The sequence below is a fragment of the Monodon monoceros genome, unplaced genomic scaffold (assembly GCF_005190385.1).
Source record: "Monodon monoceros isolate NGI ecotype Baffin Bay Population unplaced genomic scaffold, NGI_Narwhal_1 Super_Scaffold_17, whole genome shotgun sequence".
Taxonomy (NCBI): domain Eukaryota; kingdom Metazoa; phylum Chordata; class Mammalia; order Artiodactyla; family Monodontidae; genus Monodon; species Monodon monoceros.
In genome coordinates, this window is record NW_021703773.1 from 16,617,227 (window position 1) to 16,634,310 (window position 17,084).

The 17,084-nt window shown below is 37.4% G+C and overlaps 1 protein-coding gene across 4 annotated transcripts in view; it reads right to left on the reverse strand.

Annotated features, from left to right (window-relative positions):
• Positions 1 to 17,084, reverse strand: part of MSR1 (macrophage scavenger receptor 1) — a 65,367-nt gene that overhangs the window by 21,627 nt on the left and 26,656 nt on the right. For 3 of the 4 annotated variants that reach the window (XM_029226652.1, XM_029226653.1, XM_029226654.1), the window contains exons 6-8: positions 14,094 to 14,174; positions 11,091 to 11,180; positions 5,705 to 5,758 (exon numbers count right to left, since the gene is read on the reverse strand). In XM_029226652.1, coding sequence (XP_029082485.1) covers positions 5,705 to 5,758; positions 11,091 to 11,180; positions 14,094 to 14,174 — 225 coding nt within the window. Of the gene's footprint in view, positions 1 to 206; positions 2,028 to 5,704; positions 5,759 to 11,090; positions 11,181 to 14,093; positions 14,175 to 17,084 lie in introns of those variants that run through there. The other variant, XM_029226655.1, reaches the window with a different exon arrangement.

Here is a 17,084-nt window from a genome sequence, read left to right on the forward strand (position 1 = left end):
GCTACTACTGAGGATGATCTGATTCCTCTCTGCCCCTTTTTTTCCTGGAGACTTTGGTATCAAGCCAGCACAGACCCAGAGTACCACTGACAACTCTAATTTGTTTCAACACTTCTCGGAGCTTTCTCATCAACAGCGTCTTGGGCTCACACTTTGTTCCTCAGAGCCTGGAACTCCCGTTTTATTAGCCTGACATTTTGTTCTGACCTCTGTTGACAGCTTCTGGCCTCTGGCGTGCACTCTGTTTAGTCACTCCTTTTATTTAGAACTTATGCTCTTTTGCTCGGCTCAAACTCATTGATTTGTGATCTGGTCACACTTGCGTTGCTCTATCTAATGTAAAATCTTATCTGATTCTCCAGCACCTCTTTTTGTCCATGACATTTATTTAGCTTCTTGCATTTTCATTTGGCTCTCACTCCTGTCCTGATTACAGATTTTAAATGTCTGCATCATACCAGCGAGGAAGAGCAGCTCCAGTTCAGAGAGACCACGACCACTGAGAACTATGCCTTATGAGTGTAAAGCACTTTATAGTATTACAGAGCATCTGCATACACACAATATCTTATGTGACCCTCACAACAATCCAGTGAGGCAGGCAATACGATGCCCATTTCACTGGGGAATGAATGGAAGTGGGGGAGACATACACAGGGACACTACTGAGAATTCTACTAGAACATTAATGTTGTGAATCCTGGGACTATGTGTTAAACCTTGAAGGAAAGGAGAGTTGAGAAAATTCAATCTGTTGATTAATAGAGAGACATTCAAAACTGACATGGAATCCCACATTTTTCCTTTTTTTAGTTTGCCTTTTCTTATTTTCTCCTTTCTCACTGTCAGCCCTTTCTTCACCTACACAAAATATCTCCAGTTCCACTGAAATATTTATTTTTCTCCAGGATCTATACTGGATATTTAAAGCATGAAGTACAATGAGTTGTGTTTAAAAAAAAATTTTTTTTTTACAGTTTTTATTCAATAACGTAACTAGCACACTTACGAACTTTGTTTTTTACATGTGCTTTTACCAAGGATACTAAATGCAGCAGGCTGGTGAAAAGACCTTTTTAGACTAAAACAATTTCATCTTTTTTTTTCAGCATTTTTTTTTTTATGATCAAAATATTGTTGCTTGAAACAGCTTGGTATTTTAAGGAAACAAGTTTTGTTTTTTGGTTCAAAAATGTTGAATGAACTGCCCCAGCTCCACTAGACCTCACTATAAAACTTGAAAACAAATATGCCATAAATTGGAGAATAAGAAGACATAAATGCAAACTAAGCAAATCAAAGTCAATTTACCTTTTTAAAATTCTAAGGAATTAAAAAATCTTGACCTACTCTGAACACCTATGGAGCCCTGTTCCTTCCCACCATATACCTCTGTTCTATTATATAACTGCCTGTTTCCATGTCTATGTCTTCCTGGGACAATTAGTTCAGGAAGTCCAGGGACAATAGCTATCTTATAAGCAGTTTAGTCCAGCTCCAGGAGGTACACAATAAACATATGCTGAATGAACAAATGGATTATTTTTAGGGCATCCCTATCTCTGGTTGAGACTGGTATTTTTGAGGGTAGAGAATGCACATATAATCGGTATCCATGAGATTTCTCCTGGAACCCGATGGGTTCAGAAGACACTAGATGAGTGGGTGGCAGAGGGCTCCTGGCCTAGCTCTGAGGAAGGTAGGAACAGCCCGCCAGTCAGTACCTGGGAGGCGTCCCAGCTCAGGATGGTGGTGATGGTGGGGTGCTAGAGTGGGTAGAGGTATGAGCAAGGGAGCAGAGACCCAAACAGTACCAAGGACCAGGGGAGGAAGGCATGCGGAAGCCAGGCACCATTCGGGAACCAAGGTTGTTTGGAGGAGCCACAAAGGGATCTTGGAATCAGTTGTGCTGTGACTTGTCCAGAGGTGAAGGTCCTTTTAGTGAGATGGTAGCACAGGGTGTCCCGCCCAACCCACCTGATCTTCAAAGGGGCCTGCCCTAATATGATCAGGGAGTTATGCTGGTCCTGACACATATGTAAAAGAGGAAATAAGAATGAAATTAGAACATTCTCTAACACCATACACAAAAATAAACTCAAAATGGATTAAAGACCTAAATGTAAGACTAGATACTATAAAACTCTTAGAGGAAATCACAGGGAGAACACTCTCTGACATAAATCACAGCAAGATGTGATAGATCTTTTCTGATCCACCTCCCAGAGTAATGAAAATAAAAACAAAAATAAACAAATGGGACCTAATTAAACTTAAAAGCTTTTGCACAGCAAAGGCACCCATAAACAAAATGAAAAGAAAACCCACAGAATGGGAGAAAATATTTGCAAGCGAAGTGACCAACAAGGGATTAATCTCCAAAATATACAAACAGCTCATGCAGCTCAATATCAAAAAAACAAACAACCCAATCAAAAACTGGGTGGAAGATCTAAATAAACATTTCTCCAAAGAGGACATACAGATGGCCAAGAGGCACATGAGAAGATGCTCAACATCGCTAATTATTAGAGAAATGCAAATCAAAACTATAATGAGGTATCACCTCACACCAGTCAGAATGGCCATCATTAAAAAATCTACAAACAATAAATGCTGTAGAGGGTGTGGAGAAAAGGGAACCCTCCTATACTGTTGGTAGGAATGTAAATTTGTACAGCCACTAGGGAGAACAGTATGGAGGTTCCTTTAAAAACTAAAAATAGAGCTACCATATGATCCAGCAATCCCACTCCTGGGCATATACCCAGAGGAAACCATAATTCGAAAAGATACATGTACCCCGATGTTCATTGCAGCACTATTTACAATAGCCAGGACATAGAAGCAACCTAAAGGTCCACCGACAGAGGAATGGATAAAGAAGGTGTGGTATATATATACAATAAAATATTAGTCAGCCATAAAAAAGAATGAAATAATGCCATTTGCAGTGACATGGACTGACCTAGAGATTGTCATACTGAGTGAAGTAAGTCAGACAGAGAAAGACAAAGACCATATGATATTGCTTATATGTGGAATCTTAAAAAATGGTACAAATGAACCTATTTACAAAACAGAAATAGAGTCAGAGATGTAGAAAACAAAGTTGTGGTTACCAAGGGGGAAGGGGGGGTATAAATTTCAAGATTGGGATTGACATATACACACTATTATATATAAAATAGATAACTAATAATAACTTACTGTATAGCACAGGGAATTCTACTCAGTACTCTGTAATGACCTATATGGGAATAGAATCTAAAAAAGAGTGGATATATGTATATGTGTAACTAGTTCACTTTGCTGTACAGCAGAAACCAATACAATATTGTAAATCAACTACACTCTAATAAAAATTAATTTTAAAAAGCTGAACCAAAAAACAAATAAAAGAGGAAATCAATGATTATTTTTGTTATATTCAAATCATGCTTGAAAAATATTTTCTAAAAGTACAGCAAAATAATTCAATATAAATTTTCATATACCAGAATTAATTGAATATGTGGGGAATCATGCACTTTCACAGGGAACAAATTGGTACAACCTTTTGGGAGCCATTTGTAAGAATCCATCAAATTGTAAAATGCATGTCACCTTTGAACTATTGATTCTACTGCTAGCAAATTCTCTATTAAAAAATATTCCCACAAAATCATGTAAAAGAGTGCTGAATGTAGCATTGTTTCTTAAACCCAAGCTAAAGCAAAGAAAAATCATCAAGTGTTCATGACTAGGGAACTGAATGATACATTATGCTAATTATGGTAGCGCTATATAATGGAATAGTGTGTAGCCACTGAGAGAAAAGAGCCACATACACTGCCATAGCAGATGACTGGCATATTAACTTAAATAAGGAGAAAACAAAACACACTGTATGGATGTTTCTGTATTTGATTCTTTCTGTCTTTTTGAAACATTATGGAATTATATACTCTCCATGAGGGGCTGGGTACGTGGAGAGGAATCTGGAGGCTATGTACACACACACACATTTATACACAGAAATCTCTCTTAATACTTCCTCAAAGAAAGCAAGCATGTAAACTTCAAAACAGCCATGAAAATATCTGTAACTGAAAACATATCTGAACGTACCTGAAAAAAAAATTCAAAGCATTTGATAACCTCAGGTAACAAAAGACAGTGTGGGTGTTAGATTAACAGGCTACAAAATAAAGGTGTCCCTTATTTGCCAAGCTTAACCAGAGTCAAGGTTAAGAAGCTCAGAGAAAGTCTCAGGAAAAGGAGAAAAGGAGATAAAGAAGAATCAAAGATAAAGGTAGAGATAAAGATAGAAATAAACATGCAGATAGGGAAGAGTTACACAGGAGTTCAGTGAAAATAAATGGAGTGACAAGGAGAAAGGAGAAGAAATGGAATAAAAAGTAAAACAACAGATCAAAGTGATCACATCAAAGAATAAATGGACACAAAGGAGAATTTTTCCTATTGTTTCTATTATCTTAATATAATAATAACAACAATAATAATCATTGACTAATACTAAAGCACTTTGAGGAGACACACAATACTCAGTGTTGTTCAATTTAGGGGAAAACACACTTCAATAATGCAACAATTATGAAAACAACTGTAGAAAGCATCATGTGGTTAAACCATACTTAAATGGCTGGCATTCACAATGGTGACCCCAAGTTGCCTAAATGTGGCATCAACACAGTGTATGAGGTAAAAATAATTATTTTTACTAAGACAGAGAAACTGGGACTGCATTTTTTAAACAATAATTACAACTGAAAACTGCTAGATTTGGGGATCCATTAAAGGATTTGTGAAAATCTGTCTAAAACAGACCCTTGATGGGTAAAGATTATGATAGCTGTGTGTGTATCACTTATTCTCTCTCTCTCTCTCTCTCTCTCTCTCACACACACACACACACACACACATACACACACACACTACATGCAGCTCCAACTGGGAACACAGAGGAGGAACCCTTGGTTTCTGAGAAATCAAGCGTGGATTCCTCATTCCCTTTCAAAATCCTTTCATTATATCTGGTAGATTTGGCCTAGACACACAACCATTGACTTATGGCACTGTGACTACTGAAGATATCTTATCTAATATCTAGTTTTCAAGATCCAATGTACAGATTCTCTACATTGGAACATGAGGTCAGCATTCCACCCACAGAGATCCCTGTTGTGAAATCTATTCTGTTGCAGTTTTGAAGGTCTGGGATATCGAATACCACTTTTCAAGTTTTTATCAAAACAAAACAAAACAAAACACACAAAAATACCCCAGCTGTCAGAGAATTAGCCTGTTCTTAGATTGTTCAAATTCCTATATGTAACATTTCAGTTATTTCAGTTAGTAGGTAGGGAGGCTGTATTGTTTCTATTCATAAGCTTGATTCTCTTTCAGCAGATTGAAATTGGCTTGAAAATTGAACAATTTTCTATGTGAAATTTTTAGAAAATTACACTCATCACAAAAACTAAATACAAATGGGTAATGAGATTTAGAGTAGTATAATTTAATCTATTTGTTTTACACCAGTTAGCACAGTTTATTTGTAGAAAGCTGTGGCTGACTTCCAGAGAATCCCCATGGATCAACACTGAAGTTCTCAACCTTTGCCTCAAGCCCAGACTACCACTATCACAAGCTTGTTTATTACAAAGGCACACACAAAAAAACCAAGAAACCATAAACTTACTTAGCACGCTTCCACTCCCTTTTTCCCCCTTCTGGCCTTTTTGTCCAGAATTTCCTTTAAAAAAATAAAAATAAATAAAAGGAAAAAAACTTTTTTTAATTTAGGCAATTCACAGTGCTTGAAATGGAGACAGCAACACAAGGTCATCTAGAATAACAGCGTATAACAACCTACAGATTTTCAGACATAATAATGTTGTTGTTGATGATGATGATGAGAATAATAGCTATCATTTTAGAAACCCTCTTATGAACTTAGCATTTTATGAGTAGGTCCTTTACATACATTATCTCAGATTACTTACCAGGACATTAAATGTTCCATTTTCCTAAAGCAGGCAAAACTGAGGTGTAAGCAGTTTGTTTGGGATTATTCACGCTCCTTTTTCTCCTCCTTCTTTGTGTCTTCCTCCCTCTCCCAGAAAGCCTGGTATCCTCCATCTCATCCCAAACCTTGTTTTTCTGTTCCCATTACAATTTGTCTGTCTTGTTTTCTATTTCTTTTATGTGAAGCCTAGCAAAGATGGAGCTGTGAATGAATTTCTGGGAGTGGTGAGATCCCAATTACCTCAGTCTTGGGGGAAGCTGGGAAGGTCTGAGGGGTGTCTAAACCTCTAGATAGTTACTTTTGGCTTCGAGAAACCTCATTCACATACTTTAGAGGTGTGCTCAGACCTTATATGGAAACATTGTTAAGACCCTGCTCTTTGCTAATGGGTTGCTACTTCACCTAAGGTTCCTAAAGCTATATCCAGAGGTTAAGCCCTTAGTACCAACAAGAGAATTCAACGATGACAATTGCATCTCACTAGAGGGGTGCTGTTCTCACATATCGATTCTTCTTCCAAGAGTCGTCAGATATGTCTTGTAAGTAATCACCTTCCTGGCATAAATGCAGGACTGACCATAGAGCCATCTATCTTTAAGTCAAAATCTTCATTAATGGTCTTGATTTCCTCCAGAAAAATCAAGGACTGTTCTCTTTTCATCCAAGAGCTCAAAGGGCATAGTTCCAAGATCATGAGCTTTGGAATAATAACAATAATTTTAAATTCTCTTGTGTTGAATTATTTTACTCTGCCACTTATTAGGTATGTGGCTCAGAACAAGTCTTTAAACCTTTCTGAGCTGAAGTTTATTCTTCTTTCAAATGAAAAAATAGTACCCTCCATTGCAAACTTGCCTTGAAAATTAGCAATGTTTATAAAGGGCCTTGCTCTTAAGAGATGCACGTAAGAGATGGTAGCTCTTATTTGTTTTACAACATCACCTAGCTAATTTTATTTTCAGTGAATGAGAGGATTTTTTCATTTCATTTCACTTTTTTATGGCACAATTATTTTACATTTTATTTTGCAGTTTTAATCATTATTTTGTTGTTTTTTTTGGTCTGTTTCTCTAGCTTACTTTGCCTCATCCATGCTTTGTTTTCGAACACTTGTCCTTATTCACCTCTTAGAGAAGACTTTTTTGATCTCCAATTTACCAGATTAAAAAAAATACAAAATAACGTGTGATGAGTAACATGAAAATTGAGATTTAGCACTTAAAAATTGAAGCTATTTCCAATTAAAATTTTATTTTGAAATGCCAACCATTCCTTATCATGGTATAATAGTCTCTAATTGCTTTGCATATATGATTACACTGTACATCATTAAATTCATTTTTTAATTGTGATTCAGTCATTTCAGGTAATATTAAATTGACAAGAATCATTAATTTAGCACAAAGTACCTAAAACCTTTTCTATTTTTTTTTTTTGACGGTAGGCTTTTATAAGATATAATACCAAAGTTTTAGATTTCCTCAAGAGGAAAAATCTAAGATATTAAACAAAAATTGGGGGAGGGGGGTTAAAATGGTGTAACTGATCAGTTCTAATTCTTTTCAGAGAAGATAATATAATAAACAAGCTTAATTTTATCATTCTAGCGTTATTTTCAGAATTAGAAAATAATTGTAAAATTACTCTGGGAAGTCTTTTCATGTTGTAGTTTGTCTTGGGTATTTTATTTTTTAAATAAATTTATTTATTTATTTTTTGGCTGAGTTGGGTCTTTGTTGCTGCGTGCGGGCTTCCTCTAGTTGCGGCGAGCGGGGTATACTCTTCGTTGCGGTGCGTGGGCTTCTCATTGTGGTGGCTTCTCTTGTTGTGGTGCATGGGCTCTAGGCATGTGGGCTTCAGTAGTTGTGGCACGTGGGCTCCGTAGTTGTGGCTCTCGGGCTCTAGAGTACAGGCTCAGTAGTTGTGGCGCACGGGCTTAGTTGCTCCACAGCATGTGGGATCTTCCGGGACCAGGGCTCAAACCCGTGTCCCCTGCATTGGCAGGCGGATTCTTAACCACTGCGCCACCAGGGAAGTCCCTGTCTTAGATATTTTAACGATACCTTGATCTCTGTTCAAGCCAGAGAGTTGAACAAATGACCCACTTTTCTTCTTATAAATAAAAAAAAAAAATGTTTTATGTCATTTTAGCATGATTCAGAGATTTCCTCACATACGACACTTGGAAATCTTTTCTCACACTTGAACACATTAAAAACATCCTTTCTAGAGAACAGGGATTCCTCCCTCCTTTATAATGACATCTTAGGCTAAAAACGAGCCCAAGGACTTTGTCAAAACCTGGAGTTAACCACCTCCTGTCAGATATGTCACTCTTCTGTCAAAAATAAAGAACTAATATTTCTGAAAGCCACTGAAAAGTAAGAAGTAGATGGTATGTAATATACCGCCACTCTAACTTTAAATATCAATATAAGAGGAGGTATTTTCAATAGCATCATTGGGACTTCAAGCATTTTCAGAGCCCCTGCCATGAGCTAGGCACTGGGTTCCTCATTTTCACACACAGGCACACTTAGCCCAGCCCAGCTCTTTTCACCTACTTCAATTCAGATATGACATCTTCCCTCCTCTGAATAATGCTTCTATTTCCTGAATTCTTCACCTTCAACCTTCTTCTTAACCTTCCACAATCTTTTTAACCCTTCTTTCCTCTGTATCTTCAACAACTTCTCTATTTTACCTTGCTGTCAGCATTTAAATAGTATTCAAATTCACTTTCAAAGAAAAAACAAAATCCAATGAAAAAACCGATCTCTTCCTCCCCCTCTGAAAAGCCAGACTGCTCTACCCCGCTGTCTACCAGCCTCATCACCAGGCACCCCTGGGCACTCCCCAATCTGGCTTCCACCCCACTCCACCCAGCCCCACCAAAACTGCTCTCAATAAAGGCAACATCCTCACAGCAACAAATGGAAAAAGCTTTCTGTTGACTGCATCTCACTTGACCAACTTTTGAAACTTCTTTGGTTTTTTTTCACACCACCTTCTCTGGGTTTTCTTCCTCACTCCGGCTGCTTTGCTCTTTCTGCTCAGTCTGTACGTCTGGAACCACTCAAGGCTTTATCCTAGGCCCTTTCTCTTCTCACTGTTGCCTACCCATAAAATATTACTAAAATCAATGATTATTAAAATTCATTGACTTCAGTGAACATTTATATGAGCATAGCTACAACTTTGTCTTTCTACCTCTGGCTTCCCCTCTGAGTTCCAAACCCATATATTCGACTATAAATATCTCCATGAATGGCACAGAGTGTTCAATAGCTGTTTGTCAAATAAATAAAGGAATTCATTGTGGTCTATAATTTTAGACATTCCTAAGAAAGACCATAACTCACCCTTAGAATCAGACTTTGAATGGACTCCAAGAGTCTAACTGGAGAGAAGCACATTATTTACATTGCTGGAAAACCTAGTTCATTTAATGAGGTTCTATTCAGGGTACTCTAGGGATTTTGAAGATATGTAAGGTTACACTTCAATTAAATCCTCTGAGCTCTCTGCAGTAAATCTGTCCGATGGTAAATGCTCTATAGATCTGCCATGGATCAAGAAGAAAGTCTTCCCTTTCTCTTCTTATATTTGTATACGTTATCAGTTAAGGACTGTGTCTTATTTACTTCTCATTTCCCTGTACCAAGCATCGTCCCTTGTATATATATATTGAGTACTTAATACATGTGGAAGGAAGAGGGCAGGGTGGGGAAGAAAAGGAGAGCAGGAGAGAAAACAGAAAATAAATAGGGCTGCTCTTTCTTAATCTTTTTGCTTTGAAATCACTTTGCTTTGCTATCACTCAGATAGTCCAGGCTGTGTCATTAATTAGAAAATGACAATTAGTAGATTTTATTTCTAATTTTATTACCCGCTTTGGACTCTTGTAGAGGAAGAATGCCTTCACCGTTTGAATCTGCAGTATAACTAAACCAGTACCAGCCACTGCTGCTCATATTTCTACCAAATTTGAGTCTTTTAATAAGGAAGTAATATCCGGAGAATATCTTTTGTCAAGGGATTTATTACCTCTACCCCTGCTTTTATGTTTACAGTCTCTCTTTCTCCAGTTTTTTTCACCTGAAGATGTGGTTCTCAAAGTGTGGTCCCTGATCAGCATCATCACTGTCACCAGGAAACTTGTGAGGAGTAAACGTTCCCCAGGGAGCCCAATCCCTAAACTATTGTATCAGAAAGTCCTCTGGAGGTGGAGCCCAGTAAGCTGTTTTAACAGGCCCTACAGGTAATTCTAATGTCTGCTCAAGTTTGAGAAACACAGATGTAAAGAAATTCTGTGCATCTTTAGGCCAGCTCTAACACGACTTTCTTTGTAACATCTTGTCTTGCTGTACAGAGTTAATCACTCTACTTTCTACTTCCACAGCTTCCATTACTTTTGTCCCACTTTACAAATGTTTTATTACTTACCACTTGGTAATACAGCTAATTGGTTCTGCATTTTTCTGTCCCCTGCTCTCTTCTAAAATTTCTGTGTACAGTTCACAATTCAAGCTTAGGCTAGCGGCATAAGGAGTAGAAATAATATCATCATGTATGTAAATTGTAAAGGGCCCGAACATGGTGATTATTAAGTACTAATATACAGTAGCAGGCAGGTTATCTTGTAAAGGATAGGATTTCAGGTCTGCCTGTATTTTGCTAACTGTAACTTAACAGGGTTTGGTGGTTTTGGTTAAAGGGGTGTTAATACTTTGCTTGTTTGTTTTTCTCTACCAGTCTTTCCACTCTCTTTATTCTAAGATAGATACCATTCTTCATGGTGATTTATAGTGGTGTGGAGTTGACAGATCCTCTGTTGTGATTTTATATGGAACTGTTTTCCTTCTGGACATAGAAACTTTCCTCAGGTGGACAGAAATCAGTTTCAGAATGTTTCAGATCAGAAAATAAACTGCATGTGAGTGCTGCTTTTCATACTATGATGACCATTGTTTTTGTTATCTAAGAAGTTGAAAGGAATATCTATGATCTGGTGTTTATTTTACATATTCTGTGAAGAAAATATGCATTATCATAATACCTGGCCTCCCGGTCTTCCCCGCTGATCCTGGGAATCCTCGACTTCCAGGAAAACCAATGGATCCTCGATCACCTTTAAGACCTGGAGGACCTACATGGTAAATGAAGAAAAAAAAAACAAACCCAAAACAGTGGTAATAATTCATTTTGCATAAAGATTTGAGAGAATAATGAAACAATCTAATTTCACTAATGGATATGAAGGAGGTGAATCTCCAAATGGAGGAACAATGTCTTTCCTAAACTTTCATGTGTAAAAATTGATAGATAACAATAACAGTAAGTAGAAACATTAGTGCATTTAGTACACTGTAGATATTCAATATGTAACAGATTGTCACTACAAATAAAAACACACAAGAAAAAAAAATCTTAGCGTTTTAACTGGAAGCCTTATATAGTCTAATCAGGAATCTTCAAATGGCAGAATTTTGCTATAGCTGAAATGATAACTTTGAAATGTAAGCTAAAAATTGGACTTTTAAGATTTGTCCCAGAAAAATTACAAGTCAAGCAATGAGAAGTATCAAAGAATATTTATTAAAAGAATACTGAGGCCCTAGTGCAGGAATATATTACTCTATCTCTCATGCTTTTGTTTTTACATACTCCATTGTAATCCCAAACAATAATGTAGCCATATGTATGTGTGTGTGTGTGTGTGTGTGTGTCCCAGGCACAGGGAAAGTATTCAGTAAACATTTTTTTAAAGTAAAAGGTCATAGGCAATTCTCCTTGGCATGCTTCCAAGGAAATGGCATGCTGAAATGAATTTCTATTATATTATTTTGAGATAAAGCACAGTTTAACACAATATCCACCCCAGTACATGAGTAACAATTGTAATATATTTAATGTACTGATAATTTAATACTACTAAGCACGTATATCTTCTCAGATTTTCATATCATGGTTTCGAGCCAAGCTGAGTTTAGTGGGCTCAACTGCATGTATAGGTATTTTTTGTTTGTTTGTTTTTGTTTTGTTTTGTTGGTACAGGGTTTCTTTTGTCTTTAAACACTCCCATTGTAATATTTATTTATTTGTTTGTTTGGCTGCACCAGGTCTTAGTTGCAGCACATGGGATCTTTTAGTTGTGGCATGTGGGATCTTTAGTTGAGGCACGCGAACTCTTGGTTGCAGCATGTGGGATCTAGTTCCATGACCAGTGATCAAACCTGGGCCCCCTGCATTGGGAGCACGGAGTCTTAGCCACTGGACCACCAGGGAAGTCCCTATAGGTGGGATTTTAGTAAGCCTGCTTGAATCAGGAAGTAGAATTATCAAGACAGTCCATCATATACTTTTAACTTCCTGATTCCCTACCAAACATGGGGCAAATAGGCCATCTGGCAAAGAACAAAACAGATTGCAGCAATCAGGTGGGAAAGATGCCTAGTAACTTGAATATTTTTGCTGCAGTGCAACTCAAATGGCAACCTAAAAATCTAAAAGAGTCAATTTATCACTCCAACAATGAAATCTACCTCTCTTTTTTGAGGGGCCAGATAATGCCTATTTGTGTATATGAGCAATACCAACAGCAGCAGACTAAACCCTCACTTAAAGAATTAAAGCAGCTTTGCAACGGTATCTGTCTAGGGTGGTAACAAAAGCGGAAACTTTTAAATCCCTCTTTCTATTTGATTCCGAAACAGCTACAAAAGATGTTCCCAAGATGAAGCTTTGGAAGGCAAGTTGTAGCCCAGACTGAACTTTTATGGTTGAGTTATAAAGCTTTGATAATTGCAATTTGTAATGGAGGAGTTGACAGACCTTTGACAATAGTCGCTCTGGCAGATAATATAACACTGGTTACTTCCCCTGCTTATGACATTAATGCACCATTGCTAAGATCTGCTGGGTGCCAGTCAAGTAGAAAGACTTTTCTGAACAAAGAATCTTACCTGGTATTACTTTCAAAGGCAAACCAACAATTGAGATATATATATATATATATATATATATATATATATAATTCTAAAAGCTTTTTTTTTTTAAGGTAAACTTTATATATTGGCTTTTTAAGCACTATGATGTAAAGGGCTGGCATGTGTCAAATTCATGCTTTTCATTTTTAAAAATTGTTTTTCTGATGTAACCTGGGCTGGTTGATACATTGATCAGAAAGAAGAACAGTTTATATAATCAAAACACAGAAAAATAAGATCAAGTCCCTGGTATTTAGACATTTCTTTGGCAGCACAAACTATTCTAGTTATCATTAGACGGAGCAGTATACTCCCCACCTTCAAAAAGCATGCAGGTATTTGATTTCTAGCCATGAATAACATGATGATCATGTTACTGTTATTATCTTTATTTTTTTGAAAGCAAAGGAAGTTCATGCTCTTTCTCTTTTTCTGTCTTTATTATTGTCTTTCAAAATATTGCTTTCAAGATTACAGAAGAAAATAATTTGAAAAATTTTGCTCTAAGTAAGATACAGAGAGTGGCTGACAGCAAAGGGAAAAGTCATCTGTATTCTAGTCAATATTTACATTGAGATTGCATAGGTTTAAGCAGATAAATTCCAGTTAAGGACCATATAAGGAGTATAATCCAATTTGCCTTTGATTTACATTAGTTGTTGTTTTTTTTTGTATCTTAAAAACCAGATATATATTCAATGTGAAGATGGTTTTCATATTTTCCTTCACATGTGACCTAAAACTAGGTTGGCCAAATACTGTTTGCAGTCAGTGATACAGACAGCACTCTCTAGACTTATGAACAACCCCACGTTGTTAAAGCACTTAACTTTCTTTAAAAATCAAGAGTCACTGCTTACCATTCAGAACATGATGGTGATTAGGCTACAAAAACATTTGATATCCTCTCAACACACACAAACATACACATGCAGACACACACACACACACACACACACACACACACACACACACGCCACACAGGGAACCAGTCAAATAACTGATTCCCCCTACACACATACACAGATGTACATTACCTAGCCCTGCAGTATATGATGGAGTAGTTACCGTACCTACTGGACCTGGAATGCCTTGTGGACCAACTTCTCCAGTGGGACCTCTATCTCCTTTTTCACCTGGAGGTCCAGGAGGACCTTTAAAAAATAAATGACAATTACTGATCATAGGCTTAAAGCATAGGTAAAATAGATTTGTCATTTGTCAAGACAGTTACGTAGGTAAATCCAAAGCCTTTTATTTGTTGCACAATTACACAGAATGAACGAGACTAACCTTCCCGAATGGAAGCATACCCTACTGCTGAGCAGTGCAATGAGATAGCTCTAAATGAGACAACCTAATTATGGACTAAATACTTCTGTGTGCCAAGCAGTGTACTAGGTTCTCAGATGCTGGGGGCAGAGAAAGACAGTGAGTCAATGATGGCACAAATCCACATTAGTATTGTGTACCTACTGGGTATGAAACCCAGTGCCCCTAAAACTGAGCTCCCTTGCCAAGTTTATGATTAACCTCTCTATCCAAAATTTTATTCCCCTTCTTGACCTACCCCTGTTCCCCTCAGGACTGAGGAATATCAAAGAAAAGGGGGATTGAAACCAAGCAGGACCCTGCAGGGCCTTCCTGGGTACAAAACCCCTCCAGGTGCCCTGTTTCTTGTTTGCAGAAAAAAGGCTTTAGTTTCCTAGGCCTTCCCTGAGCCCCAAAGAGCAGGCACAAGGAGTTAACAATGAGAGAAGTGAGGGGATGCAGAAACAAAGGAGAAGCAGTCAAGCAAGGTAGCTAGAATGATAGTTCGGAGTCCTAGTTCCTCCTCAATGGATATACATAACAATCTGACACATATCTTTGAGTTGATCTGTAGAAACTAAGCCCTTCACCCATGTGGAGGATGGTGACTACATGCTGACCACTAGTATGTAGACCCCACACTGGTTGGAACCAGAAGGTTGATGATTAAGCTTCTGGGAACATCACCCTGTTACCTCACCACCAGGCAGATTTCACTATATTAATTTAGATGCTCTGTGGAAAATGTATAAGTCAAGTAATGTGTGATACCCTCAAGGGAAACAAAAATCCACACAAAGTAGACAACCAAAAACCCTATCATTGAAAATGATACCCTCGGATATTAGAAAAATGCAGATCAGCAAGAGGAGCAGTGGTTGAAAAGACTTAATTGAGGAGGTAGGATGTGAAGGGGATTTTGAAGAATGGGTAGAATGAGAAGAAAGAGAATGCTGGGTAAGTAGGAAAGATGCGGGGAATGGCAGGAAAGTGAAAATGAGTAAAGGAATAACTTTTCAGAGGTTGCAGGGAAAATTTTGACTACCTGGCATGGCAATTACCAAGGTGTCCCCCTAGTACTGAGTTTGATCAACACTGATTTAGTCATTTGAATTTTCTGTGCCCGCAAAACAGATATCTAGTGATCACCTCTTTAGAATGATGGCACTGAGTATGTCCCTCTTCTACATGGAGTGCCACAGGACAAGTGTTATTCCTTTCCTTTAAAGCAGAACACTTAGCAATTTCTTTTCAATTCCAAAAGGAAGAAATGAACCTGGACATACCATAGAATAATCAAATAGTGATGTTTTAAAAGAGTCATTTTCAATTTCCGTGGTTCAAGGACAGCAAGGATAACACACAGCTATGTTTAGCATCACTGGTTAGAGAGCACTTGTTTACAAATTTTAATCAGGTGGGGAGATATGATACTTGAAAAATTCTAAGAAGGGACTCCATAAATAATGATAATCTTATGAGTAAATATATTCTGTCCATTTTCTTTGCTTCTTTTGAAATCCTTGTCCCTTGCCTCTCTCCATTTTTCTGATCTGCTTCTGATTTTTCAAGGTCCAACTTGGGTTTTAGCACCTTCCTTCCCTGGTGACTTAATTTTCCAGATATCATTGCTCTTCTCAACGGCACATCATTCACTTCCCTTCATACACACCATTGGGCTGTAAGGTTTTATTGCATTTTCATTACAATAGTAACTACATATTACAGGAAATATAAAAGCCTAGAAAAAATGAGGAAAATATAATACATAATTCTATCATCTTAAGAGAATAATCACTAACATTTATTTTCTGTTTTTGTTGTATATTTTTTGTTTTTTGTTTTTTACATAATCATCATGCAAACTGCATACTACTGGGCATTAAGTAGTTGTAGTAACAACTAGCAAATTCTCCTAAGTTATAGCTTAATGTTGGAAACATATATTAAGGTGTCCACAAGAGATGTCACGGTTCTACATCAATGGGAATCTACGCATCTTCTCTTCCTGCAGAATGTAGTTTCTCCCAACAAAGGGGTTTTAATTCCCACAACCGTGAACACAGCTGCAGTTCATTCATCTCTGCATAGTGACGATGGAGGGGGCAAGCAGGACAGAAAGACTCAATTTGCAGCTTGAATTTTGCTGAGCAAATTAGAGGGAAGCAAATCCACAGTACTCCAGGATGGCATTTTGAAAAGAAATTGCACACGAAAAGACTGTGATTCAGTGATTAGGGCTCTAAAGCAAGACAGACATTCCAGGAAAAACTAGAAGGTGTGAGACAAGAAACGGGACACAGATTAGCTCTGGGCTCTCAGCCTCTGAGATCAAGAGTTTTCACCATTTCTTTAATAAGTAAGAAATGGAACTCACTATCTTTTCAATTATTTTGCATGTAACTATGTATAGTAACTGTACACAGCTCAAATGCTGGAGCATTAACTCAATCATAACAAATACATCTATGCTATTTTATAAAATTCGGAGTTAAAGATCCCTCTTTGTCTATTTCTATATAAAAATGCTGATACCAGGTACTTGAATCCCAGAGTAAGAAAACGAGGTAAAGTCTTTCCTTCAGGAGTTCTAACTGAGTGTGTTGGATGTTACATTTTTATTGTTATCTTAGTCTTCATGTAACATTAATCTCACCCATTACATTCTGTTTAAATTCTATAATTTGTTATGTGTCTTCTACTGCCTAGAACAAAATGTGGAAAGTATCTCAAGGGTTTAAGTGTCTTTTCGA